We start from the raw sequence: 22,478 nt of genomic DNA on the forward strand, positions 1-22,478 counted from the left end.
AACCAAAAATGAAGAACAAGAAGAACCAAACAAAACGGCTGAATGATTTACCCAAAAAATTAAAAAAGAGAGAGTGAATGAAAAGGAGATGACCTAACCTAATTGGCATTATTGGGGCTATTGGGCTAAAATTCACATTTCACCTTTTTTTTTCTTTTTTTGCATAATATATGAATCACGTTATTCTTTTAGAGAGAATTCAGGTTAATCTCTGAAATTGACATGAAAAGTTAATCTCCTCTCACAATATATTGTTTTACTTTTATTTTTAAAATAATAAAAGTGAAATAGTAAAGTGGCACGAAAACAAATGCATAAAATTGTGAGAGGAGATTAACTTGGAGTGTTAATCTCGGAGATTAACTTGGAGTGTTAATCTCGGAGATTAACTGGGGCTCCCTCATTTTTTTAATTATTTAACATCAAAATATCTAAATTTTAAAACTAAAAATTGTTTTTCCTTTTGGTTTTTGGAGGGGAATTTCCCACCATTTATATTTTGAAGAAATTTTCAACCAAAAAAAATGAAATCAATTTTCCACTTTGTAAAAATCAAAAATTTTAATTTTATTTTAATAACATTAAACAAATTTTTATACAATTAATTAATTACATGGCATCAAAAAAACTAATTACATTTCTCGAATCCCGATAAAACGATATTACCTTCATAATATCAGCTTTTATATTTTCTTAACACACATATTAAAATATTAAGTTCTTTAAATAATAAAATGTGAATCGTTAGCGTATAAATGTCTAGCGTTGCAATTAATAAAAAATCAAAGACCGTTTAATAATATAATGACGTCATATCTTAGATAGTTAGAAGTACTACGGATTTGTTATATGGTTATAATTATATCAGTTTAGCGGTACCTATAAGCAATACACTTGTAATCGTGTAAACTTATAAGTGATGTAATTGACTATTAGATTAGTACATAAAAACAAATTACTTAATTAGATATGAGTTATGACTACATGAGTGATTGACTAATATGACTATATGAGCAATTGTCAATTTAGCATAGCTGCATAACAGATTAGCAGTGTACTAGACTATCATACTCGGTAATATACTAATGGCATTTCAGTATTTGATCTATTACACTTAAGTTAAAAGTTACTCTTTCTTAGTAACTTGTTAGTCTAATTAGCTAATTAGTAATTACTAATAAGTGACTTAAGCCTTAGGGGTAAACCAGTAAAGGATATACAAATCTAATAATCTTATGATTCTCATCCCTTTATACTAATAATATTTAACTATGAGAATATGAGAGGTTAGATGTTATGTATATGTATAATCGATTGAAAGAATCAATATTACCTTCTTCTTCATTAATGTTTTATTTCATTATACAAATCAAAATACTTTGTAATATCTTCATATATAACTTTATGCAAATATATGATGATAAACGAGTCTTAATTATCAGTCTTGTTGACTAATTAAGTATCGAATACCAAATTGCAAATTTCGATGTCACAACAACTCATCAAATCATGATTATGACACTATTAACTAAATGATCAAATAAGAAGCATATAATAATCTGATAGTAAAATAATATTAAATTAATGCAATAAACTTTTATAATCTAATTCATAATAAACTAGTAAGATCGGTATGACTAATTGGAAACATAACATGATATGTATTTATAAAATTAATGAGAATTTGCATATAATAAGATGCCTCAATATGAAGTGATGAAGTATCGGCTTGATATAAAATTTGTTAACCAGCAAAAAGTTAGAAAGTAGTATAAAATTTCAAACCAAAATTCTTTAATTACCCGAATCCAAACGATTATATAAAAAACTGATTTTTTTGAAATTAAAAACAGACCCGAACCATAATTTAGTAAACCTGAAATAAAACCGATCCAAATAATGTTAAATCGTGAAGAACCGAACCCGTTAACGAACCGAACCAGTTATAAGCCGAACTAAAATAAAACTGAACAAAAAAAGAACCGAACCGTTTCTAACCCGAAACTGTTTGAACCGGGATAAAAACCGTTTATACCAAACCGTTAACAAACCGCAACCCGTTTGCACCGAATCGTTTACTACTCGGACCATTTACAACCCGAACCGTTAACAAACCGCAACCTGTCTGCACTGAACTGTTTACAACCCGAACTGTTTATAACCTGAATCGAATTTAAACCGTTTAAGAAAAAACCAAAATCGAATCGAACCGATAATTATTTAAACCGAACTGAAACCGACCTGTAAGACATTTGAACCGATTTCAAACCGAACCGAAACCGAATTGTCAAACCATTTTGACATTACTACTTATCCTCAACAAATACCATTTTCATGGTTAAACCAAACAAATAATTTCTTTCCCCTTTTTATTTATTTCCTTTCTACATTGTTTTCATTATACGAACCAAACATTCTCTAAGGCTCCATTTGGTAGGGCGTAAAACATTTTCATTGAAAAGTGTTTTCCCAATTCACATTTTTTGGTTTGGTGTAAAACATTAAAATGTAAAACTTGGGGTGAAAAATCATTTTCAACCTTTTTGAAAACATTTTTCCCCTAATTTAGAAGGAAGACATTTTCCATTACAAGTGGAGGGAAAACATTTTCTCTCACAATTGAATTTTCAGTTCAACCAAACAATAGAAAATGTTTAAAATGGGAAATCATTTTCCATTCAACCAAACAACGAAAAACTTTTTGAAAATGAGTTTTCCATTGTAAAATGATTTTCATGGAAAACCATTTTACATTGAAAATGTTTTATATCCTACCAAACGGACCATAAATACACAATCCGTCTAATAATTGGAGAAAATCTTGTTCCGCCTAATAGATCAGCAATCACCTCGTCAACCTGACCTCACCGGAGCGCTGTGTGTGATGGTTCATTATTTCAAGTCGCTCCACGACCTGAGGCCATTACACGAAAAAAAAATGAAAAAAAGAAAGAGCTCTTTCCCTAAATAATGCTACCAAAAGATTTAATTCCATAAATGCTTTCACTTTTTTTTTTTATAAATTTCTGCTTTACCGTCCATGTCACCGGTTTAATTTTTTTTTAATTTTTTTCGGTTTTTATGAAAACCGCTATTTGAAGTTGCGGTTTCAAGTATTTACATAAAAAAAAAAAACTTCTGAACGACCATTGAAGCACCTTTTGACTGTTAATCTAACCATTGAAGCACCTTTCTCTCCTCCATTAAAGCAGCTTCTGTGGAAAGTTTCTGATTTCGCTGCAGGTGGCTGGGTGAGGGTCGTGGCTGGGGCTGCTATGGTGGGTTCGATGGTTCGACGTGGTGGAGGAGAGGGAAGATGAGAAGGAGATGGCAAGTGAAGACGGCACATTGCCCGCAATCCCAGTTGTGTGTCTCCCATGAGCATCTGCACCACTCCTAGCGCTCCTCAAGCTGCACTCTTTGGCTCTAGATATCTCCTGCTCCCCAAAATTCAATTCGACAAACAATAAATCATGTAATTGCATACTGGAACCATCATCAACAACACTAATTTACCTCATTTTCACAATATAAATCAAACACCAAATTAAACATATAAGTTGACAAATTTTGATGCAATTAAAGGGTTTTTTAAATTAAGATTAGACAAATAAAATTAACAATCTATCAAATTAATTTTCAAGATAAACGAAAACAAAGAGGGCAACAAAAATTTCTGCCAATTAAAAATAAAAATCAACAATAGAAATTCATACCTCTGAAACTAAGTATGTCGAAAATTAGGGTAATAGTAGCTTCAAATTTGGTTGAAATTCATGATTTTGATATACTTAAGGAGGAGAAGAGTGTGAAAGTGAAGCTTAAACCCTAAAATCAGAAAATGGATATACATGTGTCGGAACGGAATATATATTTGAAAAAACCACAATTATGTGCAAAAGCAAAATGAAGTGGCAGTTTTTGTTTGGTTGGTGGTGCGGTGGGTGTGGTGGAGGAGAGGGAAGATGAGAAGGAGATGGCAAGAGAAGCCATTAAAGGAAGCAGGAAGGTTTGGAGTTGAGGGGAAAAGAGGAAAATAAGGAGAACGATGAATAGGAATCTTTAAGGCAAACCGCTACTTGAAGTAGCGGTTTATTGCTAGACCAATAAAATTAAAATCGTTTTTTTTCAAAACTGATGTAGACGATATGATGAGAATTAAAAAAAGAGTGGATGTAATTTGAAAATTTGACAATTTTCCAACATTATTTAAGGAAAGAGCTCAACAAGAAAAGTTGCTTCAACCAAGACGGAAATTAAATCTTCATAAAACTTGACTCTCATTTTTTTGATTTTCCACTCCAGATCTCATCTGAGAGAAACACGCCAAAATCATACTCGTATTGTTTTCTCTTTTTCTTCTCCATTTCTCCTCTTCTATGGCGGACGATTAAGCTAAATCTAAACTAATTCTCTTTCTCTCTCCTACTTTCTCAGAAACCGTCGAAAATGGGAGTAGAAATCGCAAGCGAAGTATGGCAGCTTAATCCGTCACTTTACTTATTCATTATCGTCGCTTCTTTCCTATCAATTTTCATCCTACCTCACTTCTCCAATCGAACGACGTCGTCTTCTTCCGACATTAATGTCATTTCATCCTCTCTCTCCTTCAAATTCCAGCGGAAATTCCTCGTTCTCTACTCTCTCTCCTCAGGTATATTCATTTTAATGTTTGATTTCATCAATTAATTAGTCTCTAATCATAAATTTGATTGCTGAATTGTTGATAATTTGTATGATCAGTGTTGGAAGGTTTATGGTTGGTGTACGGAGAGTATGAAATTGTAAATTATGGACTGAATAAACAGCAGATGATAGTGTTGCTATCTTCTGGATGTTTAGCTTCGCTTGTTCTCGGCACTTTATTAGGCATATTTTCTGATGCATTGTAAGTTTCTCAAACTCTTTTGTTTGTTTGTTTGTTTTGACGTTATTTGTATTATTTGCGGTTTGATTTTGTTTTGTTGTCGAAAATTGTTTGTGTGATTGAGCTGGATTTTGTGTTTGTTTTTAGTGATGTGAGGTTGAGTGTTTGGTGATCATGTATTAGGATTTGAAGCCATTTTTTCAAAGCTTTAATCATTAATAGGAGCACTTATGCTATAAATTGCTTAGTTTGAAATTAGGTTATGAAAAGAGTGTTGAGATAACGAGAAACATGATCATCAAATTCTTAAAGTGGAAGGTTAAGAAAAAATATATAACAAAAAAAAACAAAAAAAAAAAAAAAACAGAAGAGAAGTGAGCTATTAGGCTCATTTGGAAGGTGTGTGAAGCTATAACTATAACTATTGTTTCCTAGCTGCCTTGTGAGTGCAGCGTGAATGTTAGTCTTTGTAGCCAAATGCACTATTAAAAATTGCTATGCTATAAGAAAAATCTTAAAGATGGAGTTCTTGCTCTTCAATATCGATTTTGAGTGCATTTTTTTTGTAATGCTTGTATGAGTTGCAGAGGCCACAAGAAATTTTGTCTTCTATTTTCCATCCTACATTTGATCATGGCTGTGTGGAAAACACTTGCAGCTCATCCTGCTATTTGGGTAGCCAGCATCTGCTTGTCTCTCGCCAGTTCCATATTTTCGTTCAGTTTCGAAAGTTGGATGGTGGTTGAACATGATAAGGTGTGTGTTAGTTGCAATTCTTTAGTTTAATCATGGTTAAAAGCTTGAATGTTCTTGTTTTTTCGTGTTCATCATCAATTCATTTTCATATATTTCCAGTTTTAGAAAATTTAATAATCCTATACTTCCCTGGATTCTTTATTAATTAATGGATTTCTTTGTTGTGAAGTAAAAATATGCACTTCATGTATGACTCATTTACTCTGTCTTTCTCTGCAATCTTTTCGATTTGGTTTATATTGTTACATTTCTCTTACATATTTGATGCAGCAAGGGTACAGGCAAGATGCATTGAATGATACTTTTTGGTTGATGAGTTTTTTTGAGTCAACATCTTTGATATTAAGCCAAGTTCTTGCAAACTGGGCTCTAGGCCATGGTTCTATGAAGGGTCTCATTTCTTCTTCAGTCATAACTATGCTCTTGGCATCTGTCAATCTTGCTTTCACCATCAGAGGATGGCCAGAATCATCAGCTCAGGGAAAGGTTAAGGAACATAGAGCAGCGTTTACTGTGTTTATTTTTGGAGGTAAGATTGATGTGATGTATTCTTATTGATTGTGCAGCCAAAACTGGCTACATTAAACTTCACTTAGCTTGCAAATTACTCTTTATCCAATGTAGAGATCTTAAACAATGTTGCATGCTTCCAATGTTATGATTAAAAAGAAAGTAATTGAGGAACTACTTATTGAATGATTCGATGTATGTTTTGCTTTGTATGGAACAGTTGGTAGAAGCCAAGATTGGCTAAAGCATTTGTTAATTTTGATGTTTTGGTGAAAAATGAGGAAATAAATTTCGATTGATTTTAGAGGCATCATGAGGAGGATAAATGAAAACAAGAACACCATAAGGAAAATTAATTCGATATCCCTATGGCATGTGTCGGTGACTAGGTGTGTAGCATTTAACCTATATAGAACAGCAGAAGTTCCAACTGATGACAATTACTTAGTTGAGAATGGAATATCAGAACGAGACAAGGTTGCAGGTAGTTCTCAACTTAATAGATAAAATTACAATGAAATTTGAAGTCAGACAGCTCATTGAACTTTAAATCAGGAACGTTAGGTAATGGTTCCCTGTGTAGCAGTTCTTACTATTGGATTAGGATACTATGGCATCATAACTGTAGTTCAGCCATTCCCATGTCACTTTGTCTGGATATGAGCAAGTCTAGCAATTGTTGCCCGTGCTTTTGGGCCACAAAATGGTCCATTATTTATTTTAATTGGCACTGAGTCTTGTTTTAAATGTTATATTTTTAACAATCATCAATTAGGTGAACAAATTGACCATGGTTTTGTATAGTGTATATCACCATTTTTTGTCATACTGTCAACTATTGCACTGTAAGAGTGAATTGCATGTAATTATCTTTTGGCATTTTGAATAGACTTGGGAGTGATGTTCATCAGCTTTAAAGTAAAGTAAATTTGGCATGTGAAACTTAATGAATTATTATTCTTTTCATTTTGGTTGGGACAATAGTGGTCAATAAAAAGTCATAATTATATTCATTTTCTAGTGGATGTCTTTTCAGCTGTGGTTATTCTTCAAATTCATTTGTCGACATTTACCTTTGAGGAAATCCTCATTATTGATGGGCTATTATGATCCACAGACAAACGGGTATGGCTATTGGGATGTGCCCAAGCTTGCCTTCACTTCTCTGCTGCTGTATTCTGGATTGTATGGGCACCAACTATAGTGGTATGGATTTAATGACTCCTGTTTTTCTATATATTATTAAAAAGAGATAAATGAAGTATGATACTCCTCTGCTGTTCTCTAAAGTTATACTCCGGATTCACTTCCTCTTCTTCCCACCTCATTTTTCAGGTAGTTGACATTTGTTAAATAATATTTATGTGGTGTATTAAGTCATAACCCCTTTTTTGATTTAGGCTGATGGGCGTGAAGTGCAATTAGGGTTTATTTATCCATGTTTTTTGGGTGCAAGGATGCTCGGAAGCACAACTTTTCCATGGACCCTGAGTGGATTGCTATCACTTCGTATTGAAGATTGCTTATTGTATGAATTCATCGCTGCTGGGGTTATCCTGTCGATTGTAGCATATGATTACCAGGTATAGGTTTATTTCTACTACATGAGGAATTACTATAAATCTAACCCGTGTTTTGTAATTCTAAGGATTCTACGATAACTAGCAACTCATTGGTTTCTTTTAACAGGAAATAGGTGTATTTGTTGCACTTTTCTGCTTATTCCAGGCTGTTGCTGGCCTTATATTGCCAACTCTTGCCAGGCTGAGGACCATGTACTCCCTCTTTCCCTCTATCTCAAAACACTGTCATTCATTAGGCCAGTGTTTCAAATGACTTCTGTTTTTGAATTTCTCAAGGGAACACCTTTAGGTTTGGGAGAATTTGAAATTGATTTTTCTTGATTTTTTGGTTATGCATGTACCCTTTGATTTATAGCAACGTAATGTACTATTCCTTTACTTTGAATCAAGTTTGAAGACAATTTTAGCATCATCTGTAATATGTTGTTTAATTCATTAAAAGCATCAGATGAATAGAAAGGAGAATTTATGCTTCTTAGTAAACACACAGCAAAAGCGCAACACCCACTCGACACTGTTCATTTACCAGTTTTTGCAGATTTATTATCATTGTATTGTTGCAAACAACTTCTTTGGAAAGTCACGACAGTCGGTACTGCTAGCTTAGTTTTATTTACTGTACAACAATTTAGGGTAGCAGTCTGAAATGTCCTTTGAAATAGTTGGTATTGTTTTTTTTTTTTTTTGTACGTTTCCTCATTTTCCTCCCAGTAAATTATGTTGTTTGTCTATCCAAGATGAATTGATTTACTATTATTGTTTGTTATTGCCATAGGTATGTGCCAAATGAGTTCCGTGCAGGGATGATAAGTTTGTCTCTGGCTCCAGCAAATGCTGCTATCTTGTGTGTTCTAATCCAGGTAAGTGCCACATTCCAGTCACACTCTTAGGCCAAATTAAATTTCTGTGGTGCTAATTGTGGTTTTTTGGTCTTTGAGGTAGTAAGTTGTGTAACTACCACAGTTAACAAATAAACACTCATTAGTTAGATGTTTACTCGATTTCTTTAAATCTGTTGATATCCCCCCCCTCCCCACACACCCACCCACACACACGACACTTGTGGTTGGATGTGCTTAGCATGGCTATTACTGCATAATTTGTTCTTCTTTTATGTTGAACTTTTTTTCTGATTGGAACCCATTTATATGGAACAATCTTGAATCATCTTATCGTTCCAAGAGTCGTATGAACATTAAGTCCTTTTGTGGCAACCTTGTTTATCTCAAAGTATTCAAGGTTTAGGGTCATTAAGTCCCTCATGCCTTGAAGCCCTAGGGTTTGGGTTTTATGTAGCTTAATCACCTTGATAATAACAGAGGAAAAATTCCTACCTTTATTTTTATACCTTTTCATTTCTTCTTTGTTGACACACTTATTTAGGAAGTAAGAGTATAATTGAAAATGTAAATGGTAAAAATAAAATTCTCAACTAAAAAAACCTTCCCAAAAAGGAATACATTTCAGTATAATGAAACAGAGGACTGATGAAGTGATGTATAATAATGAGCTAGAAATTTGACATGGAGTCGCATTCCCTTCAAGAATTTGATAATGCTCAATATGAACATTAGAAACCAACAATCCACGCAGAAAAGTAAACGAGGCAAACAGAAGGGAACAAAAATTGTGAAAAATATGCGTACATTTCTTATGATATGTGAGGCCATAGCCCAAGAGTTAGGCTTGTATAAGCAAACCTGTGTCATTTTCCTTTACAGTCTGTTTGGAAAAGAAGGCCCTAACTTCTAATCATTGAATTAGTAACTACTGATAGAAAAGGAGATTCTGTGATTTTCTTTGGGTAGCTAGTGGTTTCAAATCATGCATAGCTGATTAAACTAATCCATTTTGACACAGTGTGCATGTCATGGTATATTGATTTAGGCTATGTTGATATTGCAGGGTGGCTATTACAGGAACGTCAACAATTCCACTATAACTGCCTTTGCTGCCCTGGGATTATTTTTGGCCGCAGGTTGCATGTACATGTTGAAGCATCTGGGCAAACAGCCTCACCAGAGCTGGCACAAACAATGATCCTAGCATCGCCATTTTTTTGAGGTTAATGCTGATGGAGACGAATTTGAAAGGGGTAGAGATGATTTGGTTTGTTGATACTTTGATGCTGATTTTAAGTGAAAATCCGTGAAGTTATACTACTAATACTAGGTACAGAGTATTACTTTATGAAGTTCAGAAATCGAAATCTCATGGAATGTGGAGACACTGGTTCAATATTGCATCCTAGAACAGGCATTCTTCTTCTTCAGCCAAATAATGTACATCGAATGGGAAATATCAGCCAGTCAACTAGTCAAGGCTCCAAACAGAGGGGGTGCTTGGGATAGACTAAAGACCTAAGAGCGAACTTCTCTCCCTCTCTCTGTTTTTTTGTTTCTTTTTCTTTTTTTCATTTTTTTTGGCCGCAACTTCCAGCTTGTATTTTGGATCACAATCTTTTGAACTTTTGAGAATTTGTCAACCAGCTGCAGCTTTGACATTTTTTCGGATGGGTTATTATCAGAAAGATTGCAGATTACAGAAATTGATTTCATTCTTGTATAACTTTATTCAAGCATACACTTGAGAGTTTATAAATACACTTTGTCAAAATTGAGTATTGAATGATACAGGTATGGTAAAAAAATTTATCTCCCTCCTAACTACTAATCTACAAATGTACTTCGTTTTATTCTTCTTGTTCTTGATCCCTGATCCACTTTGTCGCAACCCATTTTTCCCCTCTGACAACCGGGCAACTTCCATGTAATGAAGTCTGTAAACCAACAAAGATCATGTTAATGGCTGAAGCTACAAGTTGCAACTCATGAACATAGAGAAGCACATATAAACCAATATGCAGCAAGCGAGGTTAAGGTAGCAATACAAGTACGTGAGTAACGTGACACAAACTGGATTAAATCCCCTAATATATTCCAAAAATGACTATCTTGAGTATAAATACTCATATGCAGTATGCCAGGTCAATGTACGATAGAGTACACGTCCATGACAACATTCCCTCTTTACTTGCCTTGCAATCACCTTTTCACAGTAACTACCAAATCCACAGGATAGAAAGGGAATAAATGGTATACCATAAAATAGCTGCACAATGAAGTTGATTGATGGTCGATTCTAAGGTGTAATAAAAAAAACAAGGACAAAAGGTACATACAAGATACCTAGATCTACTGAAATGGGAGTTAAACTTACACATGCTTGTCGCTAAGTGGTCATTTTCTTCAATAACAGTTATAATGTGAATAAACTTACAGGATCGATAGTTCCATTTATGAACAATGAGTAAAAAAGAATTCCATCTCCTCTGTGTGGCTTCACTTTCAAACCAATGCAATCTTTAAAATCATAATTGAAATCTAAGTTGTCATTCTGCATAAAAAAAAAAGGTCAGCGACATCTAAAATCACTAGTCAAAAGCAAGAACAGAGTACTCTAGTAATTCCTAGTAATACCTCATAAGGAAACATGGTTTCTCCACCTTCTTCAACATCGGATAAGTATAGCAAGAAAGAAGCAACCTGCAGCAAGGCTAAGTTATATACTTCACTCCCAAGAACCAAAAAATAAACAATAGAAAAACATGATTACTAGGATGGCAGTTTGGAAACAAAAAGGAAAATCGATAAGAAAAGCATGATCCCCTGCCAATTCATAAAATCTTTTCCTCTTGCTTTTAGTAACCAACAAAAGTTCGAATTTTCATCTTTCTTGTTGGGCAAAGGAAAAGTCTGTTATAATCGTATATTATAAAGCACTAGTTATGCATGTCCTTACTAAAACATCTAGGCATGCTTGAGTTTATGTAAGACACAGTAGAAAAAATATTAGTTAAGCTGTTTGCTTGAGATGATCTACTCAACTGCCTTCTCCATACCCTTTGACTTTTCTGCGGACCATATTCAGAAGGATTGAATGCATCGTAATGAGAATTATACTTTTGCCCGACCTCGTAGCGTAGGACATTGTATGCCTAAAACAAGGTGATATCTTTGAATTAGACAGTAATAGAGTTTACCTGAAATAGCAGATTATCTATCTTAATAAAACAGCATACACATTCACGCAAAAACATATGTAGAAGCTGAATGAAGCAAACACAGTGGCAATGTCAACGGAATATCAAAGCAAAGAGGAAACAGGCAAGAACAAGTACCATAAAGGCATTTATAAAAAAAAAAAAAAGGCCAACCCTTTTTCTATACCTTGCTATTATGGAGAAACTAATTTGTGTAATAGACCAGTCAATGTACAACAATTTACAATAGTCTCACACTGAATTTCCTCAGCATACAACTATACAAGACAATCAATTCTTGAAGGTGAATATGACAGTAATGCCTTAATGGAACTCTGAAATGAGTTATAATCCAGAGAGTATCACTTTATTAGCATTAAAACTATATGATGTGTATGATAGAGTTGAAATAATCCAACAAATTTGGAAAGCTAAAATTGGCTCCCTAAGATAGGCATATAACTAATGTCATGCTATCACATCCGCTTAAAATAATATCATTGACAGAGGCACACAGCTTTCTCACATAGTAACATACAAGGTGATGCAACCAAAAAAAAAAACCCCATCTAGTCTTTAATTTCAGGGTTAATTCCATTAGAATTTAGGCATTGGATTTTCCTTCCACTCAGTCGACAGCAATTAGATATGACTCTCATTTACAAGTCACATACTCACATGTGTTAGCTCTCTATAGAATTTTTTTGAAAGTGGAAATTTCAAAGAACATCTCAAAAGACCCACATAAAAATTATAAAAAGCACACGCAAAGCTAGGAAAAATGATTTTGAAAAGCAATGATGGGTAAGTAAAACAGGCAACAACTCAATCAATAGATTAAAACATAATTATACTAGCCAGTAGAAACTGAAGGATTGAATGCAAGGTATACCTCCCCATTTGACCTGGGAATCATGGTGGCCCTTGCAATTTTCTCATCAATTAAATCAAAAATTCCAGTTTTGTCTTCATCCGCGCTAATAAACATCCCAGAACTGGTGGAAAAACATGGTGCCGCACAAACTTCAGTATACATACAAAAAATTTAATTCAACATTAAAGAAAAAAGTTAATATAACAAATACAAGTATAAAAATTACTCCATCCGACCCTTTACTACGTGCCTATTTCTCTTTATTATGTGAGTAATAAATGTTAGAAATAGGCACGTAGTTAAGGAACGGAGGGAGTATTAACAAGCATTGTAGTTAACATCATAGTATTTCTAAAAGGCATAGATGCATTTATGTAACCTCAACTTGATATTGGATTTTACTTTAGCATATATTTTTTTAAAAAGTGAGAAAGATTACAAACACAGATTAAAATTCCAGGTCAATTATATGCAATTAACACTACATCAAACCTTGTTCTAACACCCTCCGTACTCTCCATGGTCTCTCCTTTCCGTAAAGCTAACTTTGATGGCCGGAGTTGTGCCTTTGCCATACTGATGATACTTTCACATTGCTCTGCATTAGCAAAGTTAGGAAAGTATAATGCACGTGGTCTCCAACTCAATACCTGTACAAGAAAGACAATTACAATAAGCTCACAATTACAGAATAAAAAAAATCCCAATTTCTTTTCACGAAGATCAAATTTTAAGTTGTGCTTTCAGTCAGTAAAAGTGGTAAGAGATCTAACAGAGAGCACAGAAAGCCAATACATTGATCACATTACATCAGAAAGTCGGAATACCAAGGACAGAGGAAAAATACATGTTAGGGAAGGGATAGACTTGATTCTTCAGTATATACACAAAAGATAAATTAAAGGCCATGTCAATCAAAATATGTAATATTAAGCCATGGGTTGTTTCTCATAAATGTATACTCTCACTAACACATAAACATTATTTGTAAATTATCCAAGACCGGACTGTCACTTACCTCATATTAAAGAGTGTATTAACTTTCCTACATTCCCTTGAGTACCCTCCACAACAATTTTGTAATTTCTTTTAGGTAGAGGATATCTCTAATAAACATTACCAGCTAGAAGATTCAGGCATGTAACAACATGAATCTTTGACCTTTGTGTTTCTAATCATCGTTCCAATCTCTTACATCCTAGTCTCCTCATATCACCTACATAAGTTCCCACATTGTCAAAGATCCTTGGCATAACGGGCAGTTCAAACTTCAAACAACTAACTAACAGATTAAATCTACAAGTTTTGACATCCAAGTCAATATATACTCTACAAGCACATTAGATTTCCAGTCATAAAATCCTTCAACATAAAATACACGCACTGCAAAACTCTCATGACATAAAAAGCCTTCGTGTAACGACAAAAAAGGCTTAACTTGTGTACAACAATTTTATGCAAATATGGATTATGGAGTGTAAGCAAGTAATATTGTTACTTATTACAGTACCTTTTATAAACTCTTCAATAGTCAACTAATTTGATCTCCCTCCTCCTCTATTTAAGTTGACTAATGACCATTGATAATTCATGATTGAATGGTGACTGATAACGTTATGTTATGTCAAATCTAACAGTATTTTACTGAAAAGGAAATTTCAACAACTTCGTAAGTTCGACAAGCTCAAAATCAATCTTTGGAGAGCCAATTGTGCAAACTTATAACCACACTTATGTCTCAAAATATCCTCAACTAAGCATTAGTTAGTTAAATAGCGAAACAGAATTTTCAAAGAACTACTGTAGCGTTTAACAGCAGGAAGCGGCGGCAGCGGCAATAGCAAATCTCATTATAAAGCTTAATCAATAATAATTCCTCAAATCAATTCCTCGATATTCAGACATCTTCAATCAAACTCTTTTACTTCCTACAAATTAAAATTGCTTGATGCTTCCACACATACACATTACATACATGTAGCACCGTATCAGACAAAAATAAGGTCGAAATGTAATTTAAGTAACATCGATACACTTCAATGAAAACAATACGAATTCGGATTTATACAATCAATCGTTATTTATTTATTAATTTTTCCTTTTGTGATCAATAAAAATAAAAATCAGAACAAAAAATTCCTCAAAAACACTATTTATCTCCTTCTAATTCAAAAAACGAAATCAACTTCATCAATTTCCCGCCGTCGTCAAATTCAACTGAGAATAATGATAAATTGAAGATGAGTGTTGTGCGACAGCGGAAGCAAAGGTCGTAAACAAACAAGAAAACAATAAAGAAATTCAATGCAAACAATAAGAACAACACCAAGAATTTACGTGGTTCACTATCGATGTGATAGCTACGTCCACGGGCACCGAGATCGAATGATTTCACTATAAACTGGCAAAGATTACAAAGATTACAATGAAGAACTTAATCACTCAAAGTATTCTCTCTCTTGTGTTTCTCTCTCCGTTACCCTAATAATGATAATAGGAAGTTTATATAGTAGTGATTCCTAATTAAGATATACTTAGGTTACAATATCACAATATGATAAATATTAAATTCGTAATCGCTGAAAAAACCCAGATCGCCCGGTCGGGCGAAGGCCCGCCCGATCGGGCGCGAGAACACGTCTTTTCCAACAACCGAAGTACTCCAAAAAACCCCTTCCGCCCGGCCCGATCGGGCAATGTCCGCCCGATCGGGCGAAGGCTCGCCCGGTCGGGCGAAAGCTCGCCCGGTCGGGCGCGCGAGAGCAGCTTCTTCAACGAATTTGCCAGGCACCTCTTCTTCTTCCGCCCGGTCAGACCGGGTAATGTCCGCCCGATCGGGCGGACAAAGCAACGAAGTACGAGTCACCTAATACTTATCAACAATCTCCACCTTGACGAGAACTCGTAGTCAGCAAACGACCCCATCAAGACATAGTGAAAAAACATCTCAAGCCAAACCCGATGCAGGACTCATGCATAAGCCATACATCCCGATAAGTCTTCAACCAAGACCCATCACATACTCGTCTCCAAGTATAACAACTCATAATGCTCCACCTGCATCACAAGCCCCGGGCAAGCTCCACCTTAAGGCCAACACACCTACACCAGGAGCTCCCCAACTTCGCCCCTCAGGGCCTACTACATCACGTAGTAATCAATATTTAACAAGTCTAAGCAATGTTTAAACTTGCTAAACGGAACAGGCTTAGTGAAGAAATCAGCCGGGTTGTCAGCAGTCCCAATCTTCTTCACCTTAATCCTCTTGTCAGTACGTAAGAAATGATACCTGACATCAATGTGCTTCGTCCGATCATGGTGTACTTGATCTTTAGCTAAGCAAATCGCACTTAGACTATCACAATACACTGTAGCAAAATCCTGTGCAATACCCAGTTCACCTACTAGGCCTTTGAGCCAAATAGACTCCTTAGCTGCAGAAGTTAAAGCCATATACTCAGCTTCAGTAGTTGACAACGTAACTGATGACTGCAATGTAGACTTCCAACTAACCACAGAACCACCCAAAGTGAACACATAACCAGTCACAGACCTCCTGGTATCCACATCAGCTGCATAATCAGAATCACTGTACCCAGTGACCAAGCATTCCTTATCATTCCCGTACACAAGACCAATATCAGCTGTCCCTCTCAGGTAGCGAAAAATCCTTTTCACCCCTTGCCAGTGTTCCCTCCCAGGTCGAGCCATAAACCTGCTTACAACACTAACGGCATGCGCAATATCCGGCCTAGTACAGACCATAGCATACATCAAACAACCAACCGCATTTGCATATGGAACTCTAGACATATAAGACAACTCCTCCTCTGATTGAGGTGACATAGACAAAGACAACTTACAACTAACAGTAGTTGGCGTACTTATAGGCTTCGATTTTTCCATCCCAAAACGAGACAAAATCTTTTCAATGTAGCTTTTCTGAGTCAAGAAAAGCTTACCTCTAGCCCGATCCCTGTAGATCTCCATACCCAAAATCTTCCTAGCTGCACCCAAGTCTTTCATGTCAAACTCCGAGTTAAGCATCTCCTTTAATCTAGCAATATCAGATTTATTCTTTGTGGCAACCAACATGTCATCAACATATAACAAAAGATAAATCATGGAACCATTATCCAGCTTACTATGATACACACAGCAATCATATGAATTCCTGTCAAAACCTTGTGAAACCATAAAAGAATCAAACCTTTTGTACCACTGTCGGGGGGATTGCTTAAGTCCATACAATGACTTTAGCAATCTGCAGGCATAGTGTTCCTTTCCAGGAACTTCGAATCCTTCGGGCTGCTTCATCAGAATCTCCTCCTCCAAATCGCCATGAAGGAAAGCCGTTTTAACATCCAACTGCTCCAGCTCAAGATCAAAATGTGCTACAATTGACAATAACACACGGATAGAAGTATGTCGAACCACAGGTGAGAATATCTCAACAAAATCAACCCCTTCTACCTGACTGAACCCCTTAGCAACTAGCCTAGCCTTAAAACGTATTTGCTCAGTTTCCGACAACCCTTCTTTCTTCTTGTAAATCCATTTACAACCCACAAGCTTCCTCCCTTCCGGTACCTTTACCAGTTCCCACACTCTGTTCTTGTAAAGAGACTGCATCTCTTCACCCATTGCGGCAAGCCATTGCGCAGACTCACTACAACTAATTGCTTGTTTATATGTGGCAGGTTCAAATGACTCTACATCATCAGCTACACTCAATGCATAACCTGTCATCGCATCAACACAGCAATTTCTTCCCTCCATCTCTTCAATCAATCTAACAGGCTTCTTGATAACTCGTTTAGGCATCTCAAGAATGGTGTCAGGTTGACTAGATGACCCCTGATTAGATTGCTCCACCTCATCCCCAGAGTTAGAATGAGTAGGAGTAATCTCAGGTTCAGGAGTACCCGGCACTGGAACATCAGCATCATCATCAATATATTGTACCCGAGGTAAATCAGCAATGGTAGACTGATGTACCTCAAGTACCCCATCTGTCTGTAATAAATTGTCTCCTTCCCTTCTCAAATCTGAAATCTCTGCATTTTTAATTGAATACATGGTGTTTTCATCGAAAGTAACATCCCTACTAAGAATGACCCGACCCTCCGAAGGTGAAAAAATTCTAAACCCCTTCACACCATCCCCGTACCCAACAAAACACCCCTTCTTGGCTCGTGGATCCAGCTTACCCTCAATAACATGATAATAAGCAACACAACCAAAAATCTTCAAATTCGAAAAATTAGGCAACTTACCACTCCAGATCTCAAACGGAATTTTGGAATCAATTCCAGAATGAGGACCCCTATTAATGACATAACAAGCTGTTAACACAGCTTCACTCCAGTACCTCCTCCCAAGCCCTGCATTAGAGAGCATGCATCGGACTCTCTCTAGCAGTGTCTGATTAACCCGTTCTGCTACACCGTTCTGCTGTGGTGTCTTCCTGACAGTATGATGCCGACCTATACCCTCATCTGCACAGAACTGATTAAACTCGTCTTTGCAAAACTCTAGCCCATTGTCCGTTCGTAGCTTCTTGATCTTCCTTCCTTGTCGATTTTCCACCAAAGCTTTCCATTGCTTGAAAACTTTGAAGGCCTCATCCTTTGACTTAAGCAACCTAAGCCATGTGTATCGGGACTTGTCATCAACAAATGACACAAAATAGTGGTAACCTCCCATACCTTCAACTCTAGATGGACCCCAGCAATCTGAATGGATGTAATCGAGCACTGCATCAGTAATGTGAGCACCCTTGCTGAACTTTGACCTGTGTTTCTTACCAAACACACAATGCTCACAAAATTCAAGGTTGGCAACCTTGACCCCGGATAGAAGACCCCTCTTGGACAATAGCTGCATCCCCTTCTCCCCCATATGACCAAGCCTCATGTGCCAAATCTTAGTCATCTCCTGGTGAGATACAGATGCGCAAACCGCAGAACTAGGCAGTGTAACACCCTCAAAAACATAGAGGGTGTTCCTTTTGATACCCTTAAGTACCAACTCAGAACCTCTGAAAATACACAACTCCCCATCTGAAAACACACCATTGTACCCCAATTCATCCAGGGTACCCAATGAAATCAGATTCTTTCCTAAAGCAGGAACATGCCGTACATTAGTCAAAGTTAACCTCCGCCCATCAACAGTCCTCAACCTCATGGAACCAATACCTGTGACCTTACATGGAGCATTGTTACCGACTATAACCATACCCCATTGCGAGGTTCATATGTATCAAACCAATCTCGACGTGGACACATATGGAACGAACACCCCGAATCTAGAACCCAGTTATCAGATAAATCATCAGACCTAGCAGAACTGACTAATGCTAAATCTTCCTCTGAATTATAGCTCTCATTCGGTTTCTCTTCAACTACAGCAGCCTGGGACTTGTTTTTCCTCACCGGACAATTATTCCTAAAGTGACCCGGTTCTTTACAGTAATAACATGTTTTAGTAGTAGTTTTACTAGATCCATCCTTGCCGTTTCCAGCACCCGACCCAGCATTGTTCCCCTTGTTAAACCCCTTATTCTTTTTAGACTTTCCGGACTTAACAAATAACCCACTACCATTATCCCCATTATCACTCGTAGCTTTCATTCTGAGTTCCCTAGTATGAAGTGCTGCCTTCACTTCTTCTAAGGTTATAGAATCCTTACCAACAACAAAAGACTCTACAAAATTCTCAAAGCTAGACGGTAGAGATACAAGTAAAATCAACGCAGCATCCTCATCATCAATTTTAACATCTAAATTACGTAAATCAAGCAAAATAGAGTTAAGTTTTTCTAGATGTTCCCGTAAGGAAGTACCTGACTGCATCCGGAGGCTAAACAACCGCTGTTTCAGTAATAATTTGTTGGTCAACGACTTAGTCATATACAATGACTCCAGCTTCAGCCACAATCCAGCCGCCGTTTCCTGATCAGCCACCTCCGTGATGATTTGATCATCAAGACTAAGTAATATGGTAGAGTGTGCCTTCTCTTCCATAACTTCTAACTGCGAGTCAGTCGGTCCGTCTCCTGACTCCGAAGTAGTACTCTTTGGAGCCAACGGACGCCATATCTGCTGTTGTTTTAACAGAGCCTTCATCTTAATTTGCCATAGCCCGAAACTATTTTTCCCGGTAAACTTCTCAATTCTTATTGTTGAATCTCCTGCCATTGTTATCTTCAAGAAACTCTCCAAGGATTGAACCTGAGCTCTTGATACCAATTGTTGTGCGACAGCGGAAGCAAAGGTCGTAAACAAACAAGAAAACAATAAAGAAATTCAATGCAAACAATAAGAACAACACCAAGAATTTACGTGGTTCACTATCGATGTGATAGCTACGTCCACGGGCACCGAGATCGAATGATTTCACTATAAACTGCAAAGATTACAAAGATGATTCTTGTATTTCTCAAGAACGGCTCTCACTCTGTCTCTCTTCACCCTAATACTGATATTAGGGAGGTTTTATATTAATCCCTAATTAAAAGATACTTGGGCAAAAAGATAATAAAATAAGATAACCTAAAACCGCAAAATCCGCGTTCCGTATTTTTCCTTCTCCGCCCGGTCAGACCGGGCAAGGTCTGCCCGATCGGGCGCGAGAAGAAAACTCCATACGAATGCTTCAACGTATCCAACCCCCACCGCCCGGTCAGACCGGGCAAGGTCTGCCCGATCGGGCGAAGGCTCGCCCGGTCGGGCGCGAGAGCAGCTTCTTCAACGAATTTGCCAGGCACCTCTTCTTCTTCCGCCCGGTCAGACCGGGTAATGTCCGCCCGATCGGGCGGACAAAGCAACGAAGTACGAGTCACCTAATACTTATCAACAATGAGAGAGAAAACCTGGAAAGGAATGGAAGTAATAGAATCATCGCCGGATTCTCCAGAAGGAACAAGATCAAGTGTTGTCGTATCTTCAACATCCGTCGATTCAAGCATTCTCTGTCTTAATCCAGCACTCGAAGAAATCTTCCGATCACAAAAAAAAATCATCAAAAAATTACATCCAATGATTCAAACAAAACTGCAAAAACAACGAAGATCAAAGATAAAAATACCTGAAAAATGAGTGTACAAGAGAAAAATCCAACAATAAAGAAGAAGAAACAGAGGAAAAATACAGTCGGTAACCCCAGATTACGACCGGAGTTCCAATTTCCTCGTCCTTTTACTTTCATTTGATCAAATTGATCAACAAATCAACCCTAATTTTTTCCAGAAACTTGAAATTTCTTTCCAACAATCGGAGTAACTAAGTGTGAAGAAATGAAATTAGTTGGTTATTCAAAAATGTAAATATATAGAAGGAAAGAGAGTGTTGGAAAATGGATTATAGAAGTATTATCCGAGGCAAAGAACGCGGCAACATCGGTTGAGAGTGGTGTGGTTTGAAAAGAGTTTGGTTAATTTTGTGAGAAAAATGGAGTTTCATTTATTACAACTTACAAATGTCAGAAAAATAGCACGAGGAAAAGCCGGTGAGTCAATTACAAATCTATTATTTTTATCACAATTAGAATTTTCCGTTCGACTTTTGTCTCTCTCTTTTTCCACTATATATGCTCTTGTATTATTGCAAATCTTAATGGAATGAATAACTGATTTAAGTATTTTATAGCTGCAAAAAAAAATTATTTTATTTCCTTCTTTGTCTCTAGGGTCGTTCAATGGTCAGACTGGATTAAATTGAAACACTTTTAAAATCGGAAATTCGGAATTTAAATGAATTAAAATAGACTAAATTTTAGATATTTCGAACCAATGTTACAAGGTTTGATACATACACTTGCATGTTGCATTTTGGGCCCAAAGCAATGCACTATTTCATGAGCAAATCAAGGATTTGAGGCAACTACGTAGTACTTGGTTTAGTGGTACGGATTGTCTCCTCACAATCATGAAACAGTGAGATAAATTCCCACTAAAGCCAATTAAGGGGTGGGGATTCCCTTATCCTTCACTCCAAGGAGCCTTGTCTGCTTCAGACTCATTTGACCCGTGACTTCTCTCTTTAAAATTATAAATACATGTAATAAGAGAGACATTTTTTTAAAAAAAATATTAAGATAATCGGTCTAAGTTAAAGTTCATGAAGTATTTCGTATTATATATACTTGTAGAATATAGAAACACTCTGTATATTTTTATTAGTGGAAGATATCAAGAATAATTCTTTTTTGGCAATTTGAATATCAAGTGTAAAATATAATTTTACCAATATTTTTAATGATATTATCAAAGTATCACTTTAATCTAAAAAGTCCATAAGTCCTAACTTGAGCAGCACCCTGAAAAAGCTAATCCAAAAAAGATTATTGTCATCTATATTAAAGCTGACTAGCTAGCTAGCTAAGTGCATAAAAAATGCCACATTACCACATTGGTATGGTAATCAGGTAATGTGCGTGAATTGATCTGATGAAGACCATGTTTTTAATAAAGCATACATGGTAAACAAATGATTTGAGTTTACTTCAATTAGCTTTTAATATGAGATAAGAAAGCTATTATTAACATCAAACTTTTAAATATTTTTCCACCTAGAGTATAGTAATGGGGTTAAAGCTAAGAGCTAGAGCAACGATCTATTCAGTGGTGGGCTCTGGGTAGTCCTTTTTCTCCTCTTCTTTTGACTTTTGAGTGTCTGTAAACTATGCAGTTTCTGTATTAGAATAACTAGCTTTACAAATCATTAATTAATTGAATGATACTTTTAATTAGTGCTTGTGGTAGCTAGATGTGATACACACTTGTATTATTATCCAATTTCCAGTGTAACATCAAAAAACATATCTAATTAATGACAGTGTTTG

The 22,478-nt window shown here is 36.2% G+C and overlaps 2 protein-coding genes and 1 long non-coding RNA gene across 3 annotated transcripts; 1 reads left to right on the top strand and 2 right to left on the bottom strand.

Moving 5' to 3' along the window:
* Positions 1-2,989: 2,989 nt before the first annotated feature.
* Positions 2,990-4,140, bottom strand: LOC110717100. The gene is made up of 2 exons (XR_002510668.1): positions 3,717-4,140; positions 2,990-3,437 (listed from the first exon to the last, which is right to left on the bottom strand). It is a non-coding gene; the product is annotated as an uncharacterized LOC110717100 (long non-coding RNA).
* A 110-nt stretch (positions 4,141-4,250) lies between these two features.
* On the top strand, positions 4,251-10,258 carry LOC110717097 (molybdate-anion transporter-like). Its single transcript, XM_021895742.1, has 10 exons — positions 4,251-4,340; positions 4,438-4,654; positions 4,744-4,888; positions 5,455-5,623; positions 5,894-6,152; positions 7,251-7,339; positions 7,534-7,716; positions 7,823-7,908; positions 8,492-8,576; positions 9,622-10,258. The coding sequence occupies exons 2-10, from the start codon at positions 4,450-4,452 to the stop codon at positions 9,754-9,756; spliced, it is 1,356 nt and encodes a 451-aa protein (XP_021751434.1). The 5' UTR covers positions 4,251-4,340; positions 4,438-4,449; the 3' UTR covers positions 9,757-10,258.
* On the bottom strand, positions 10,259-21,221 carry LOC110717098 (probable prolyl 4-hydroxylase 9). The gene is made up of 8 exons (XM_021895743.1): positions 20,724-21,221; positions 20,509-20,634; positions 13,125-13,282; positions 12,651-12,753; positions 11,618-11,713; positions 11,196-11,261; positions 10,996-11,112; positions 10,259-10,495 (listed from the first exon to the last, which is right to left on the bottom strand). The coding sequence occupies exons 1-8, from the start codon at positions 20,841-20,843 to the stop codon at positions 10,409-10,411; spliced, it is 873 nt and encodes a 290-aa protein (XP_021751435.1). The 5' UTR covers positions 20,844-21,221; the 3' UTR covers positions 10,259-10,408.
* Between the last annotated feature and the right edge of the window lie 1,257 nt (positions 21,222-22,478).

The sequence above is a fragment of the Chenopodium quinoa genome, unplaced genomic scaffold, assembly GCF_001683475.1.
Source record: "Chenopodium quinoa cultivar QQ74 unplaced genomic scaffold, ASM168347v1, whole genome shotgun sequence".
Lineage (NCBI taxonomy): Eukaryota > Viridiplantae > Streptophyta > Magnoliopsida > Caryophyllales > Amaranthaceae > Chenopodium > Chenopodium quinoa.

Excerpts from the sequence above, each read along its gene's own strand:
- LOC110717097 (XM_021895742.1), top strand. The coding sequence starts at position 4,450 with ATGGGAGTAGAAATCGCAAGCGAAGTATGGCAGCTTAATCCGTCACTT. Across the intron at positions 4,655-4,743 it reads TCTCTACTCTCTCTCCTCAG|TGTTGGAAGGTTTATGGTTG; the intron begins GTATATTCATTT and ends TTGTATGATCAG. Across the intron at positions 7,340-7,533 it reads TATGGGCACCAACTATAGTG|GCTGATGGGCGTGAAGTGCA; the intron begins GTATGGATTTAA and ends TTTTTGATTTAG.
- LOC110717098 (XM_021895743.1), bottom strand. The coding sequence starts at position 20,843 with ATGAAAGTAAAAGGACGAGGAAATTGGAACTCCGGTCGTAATCTGGGG. Across the intron at positions 20,635-20,723 it reads CTTGTACACTCATTTTTCAG|ATTTCTTCGAGTGCTGGATT; the intron begins GTATTTTTATCT and ends TGTGATCGGAAG. Across the intron at positions 11,714-12,650 it reads TTCCCAGGTCAAATGGGGAG|GCATACAATGTCCTACGCTA; the intron begins GTATACCTTGCA and ends ACCTTGTTTTAG.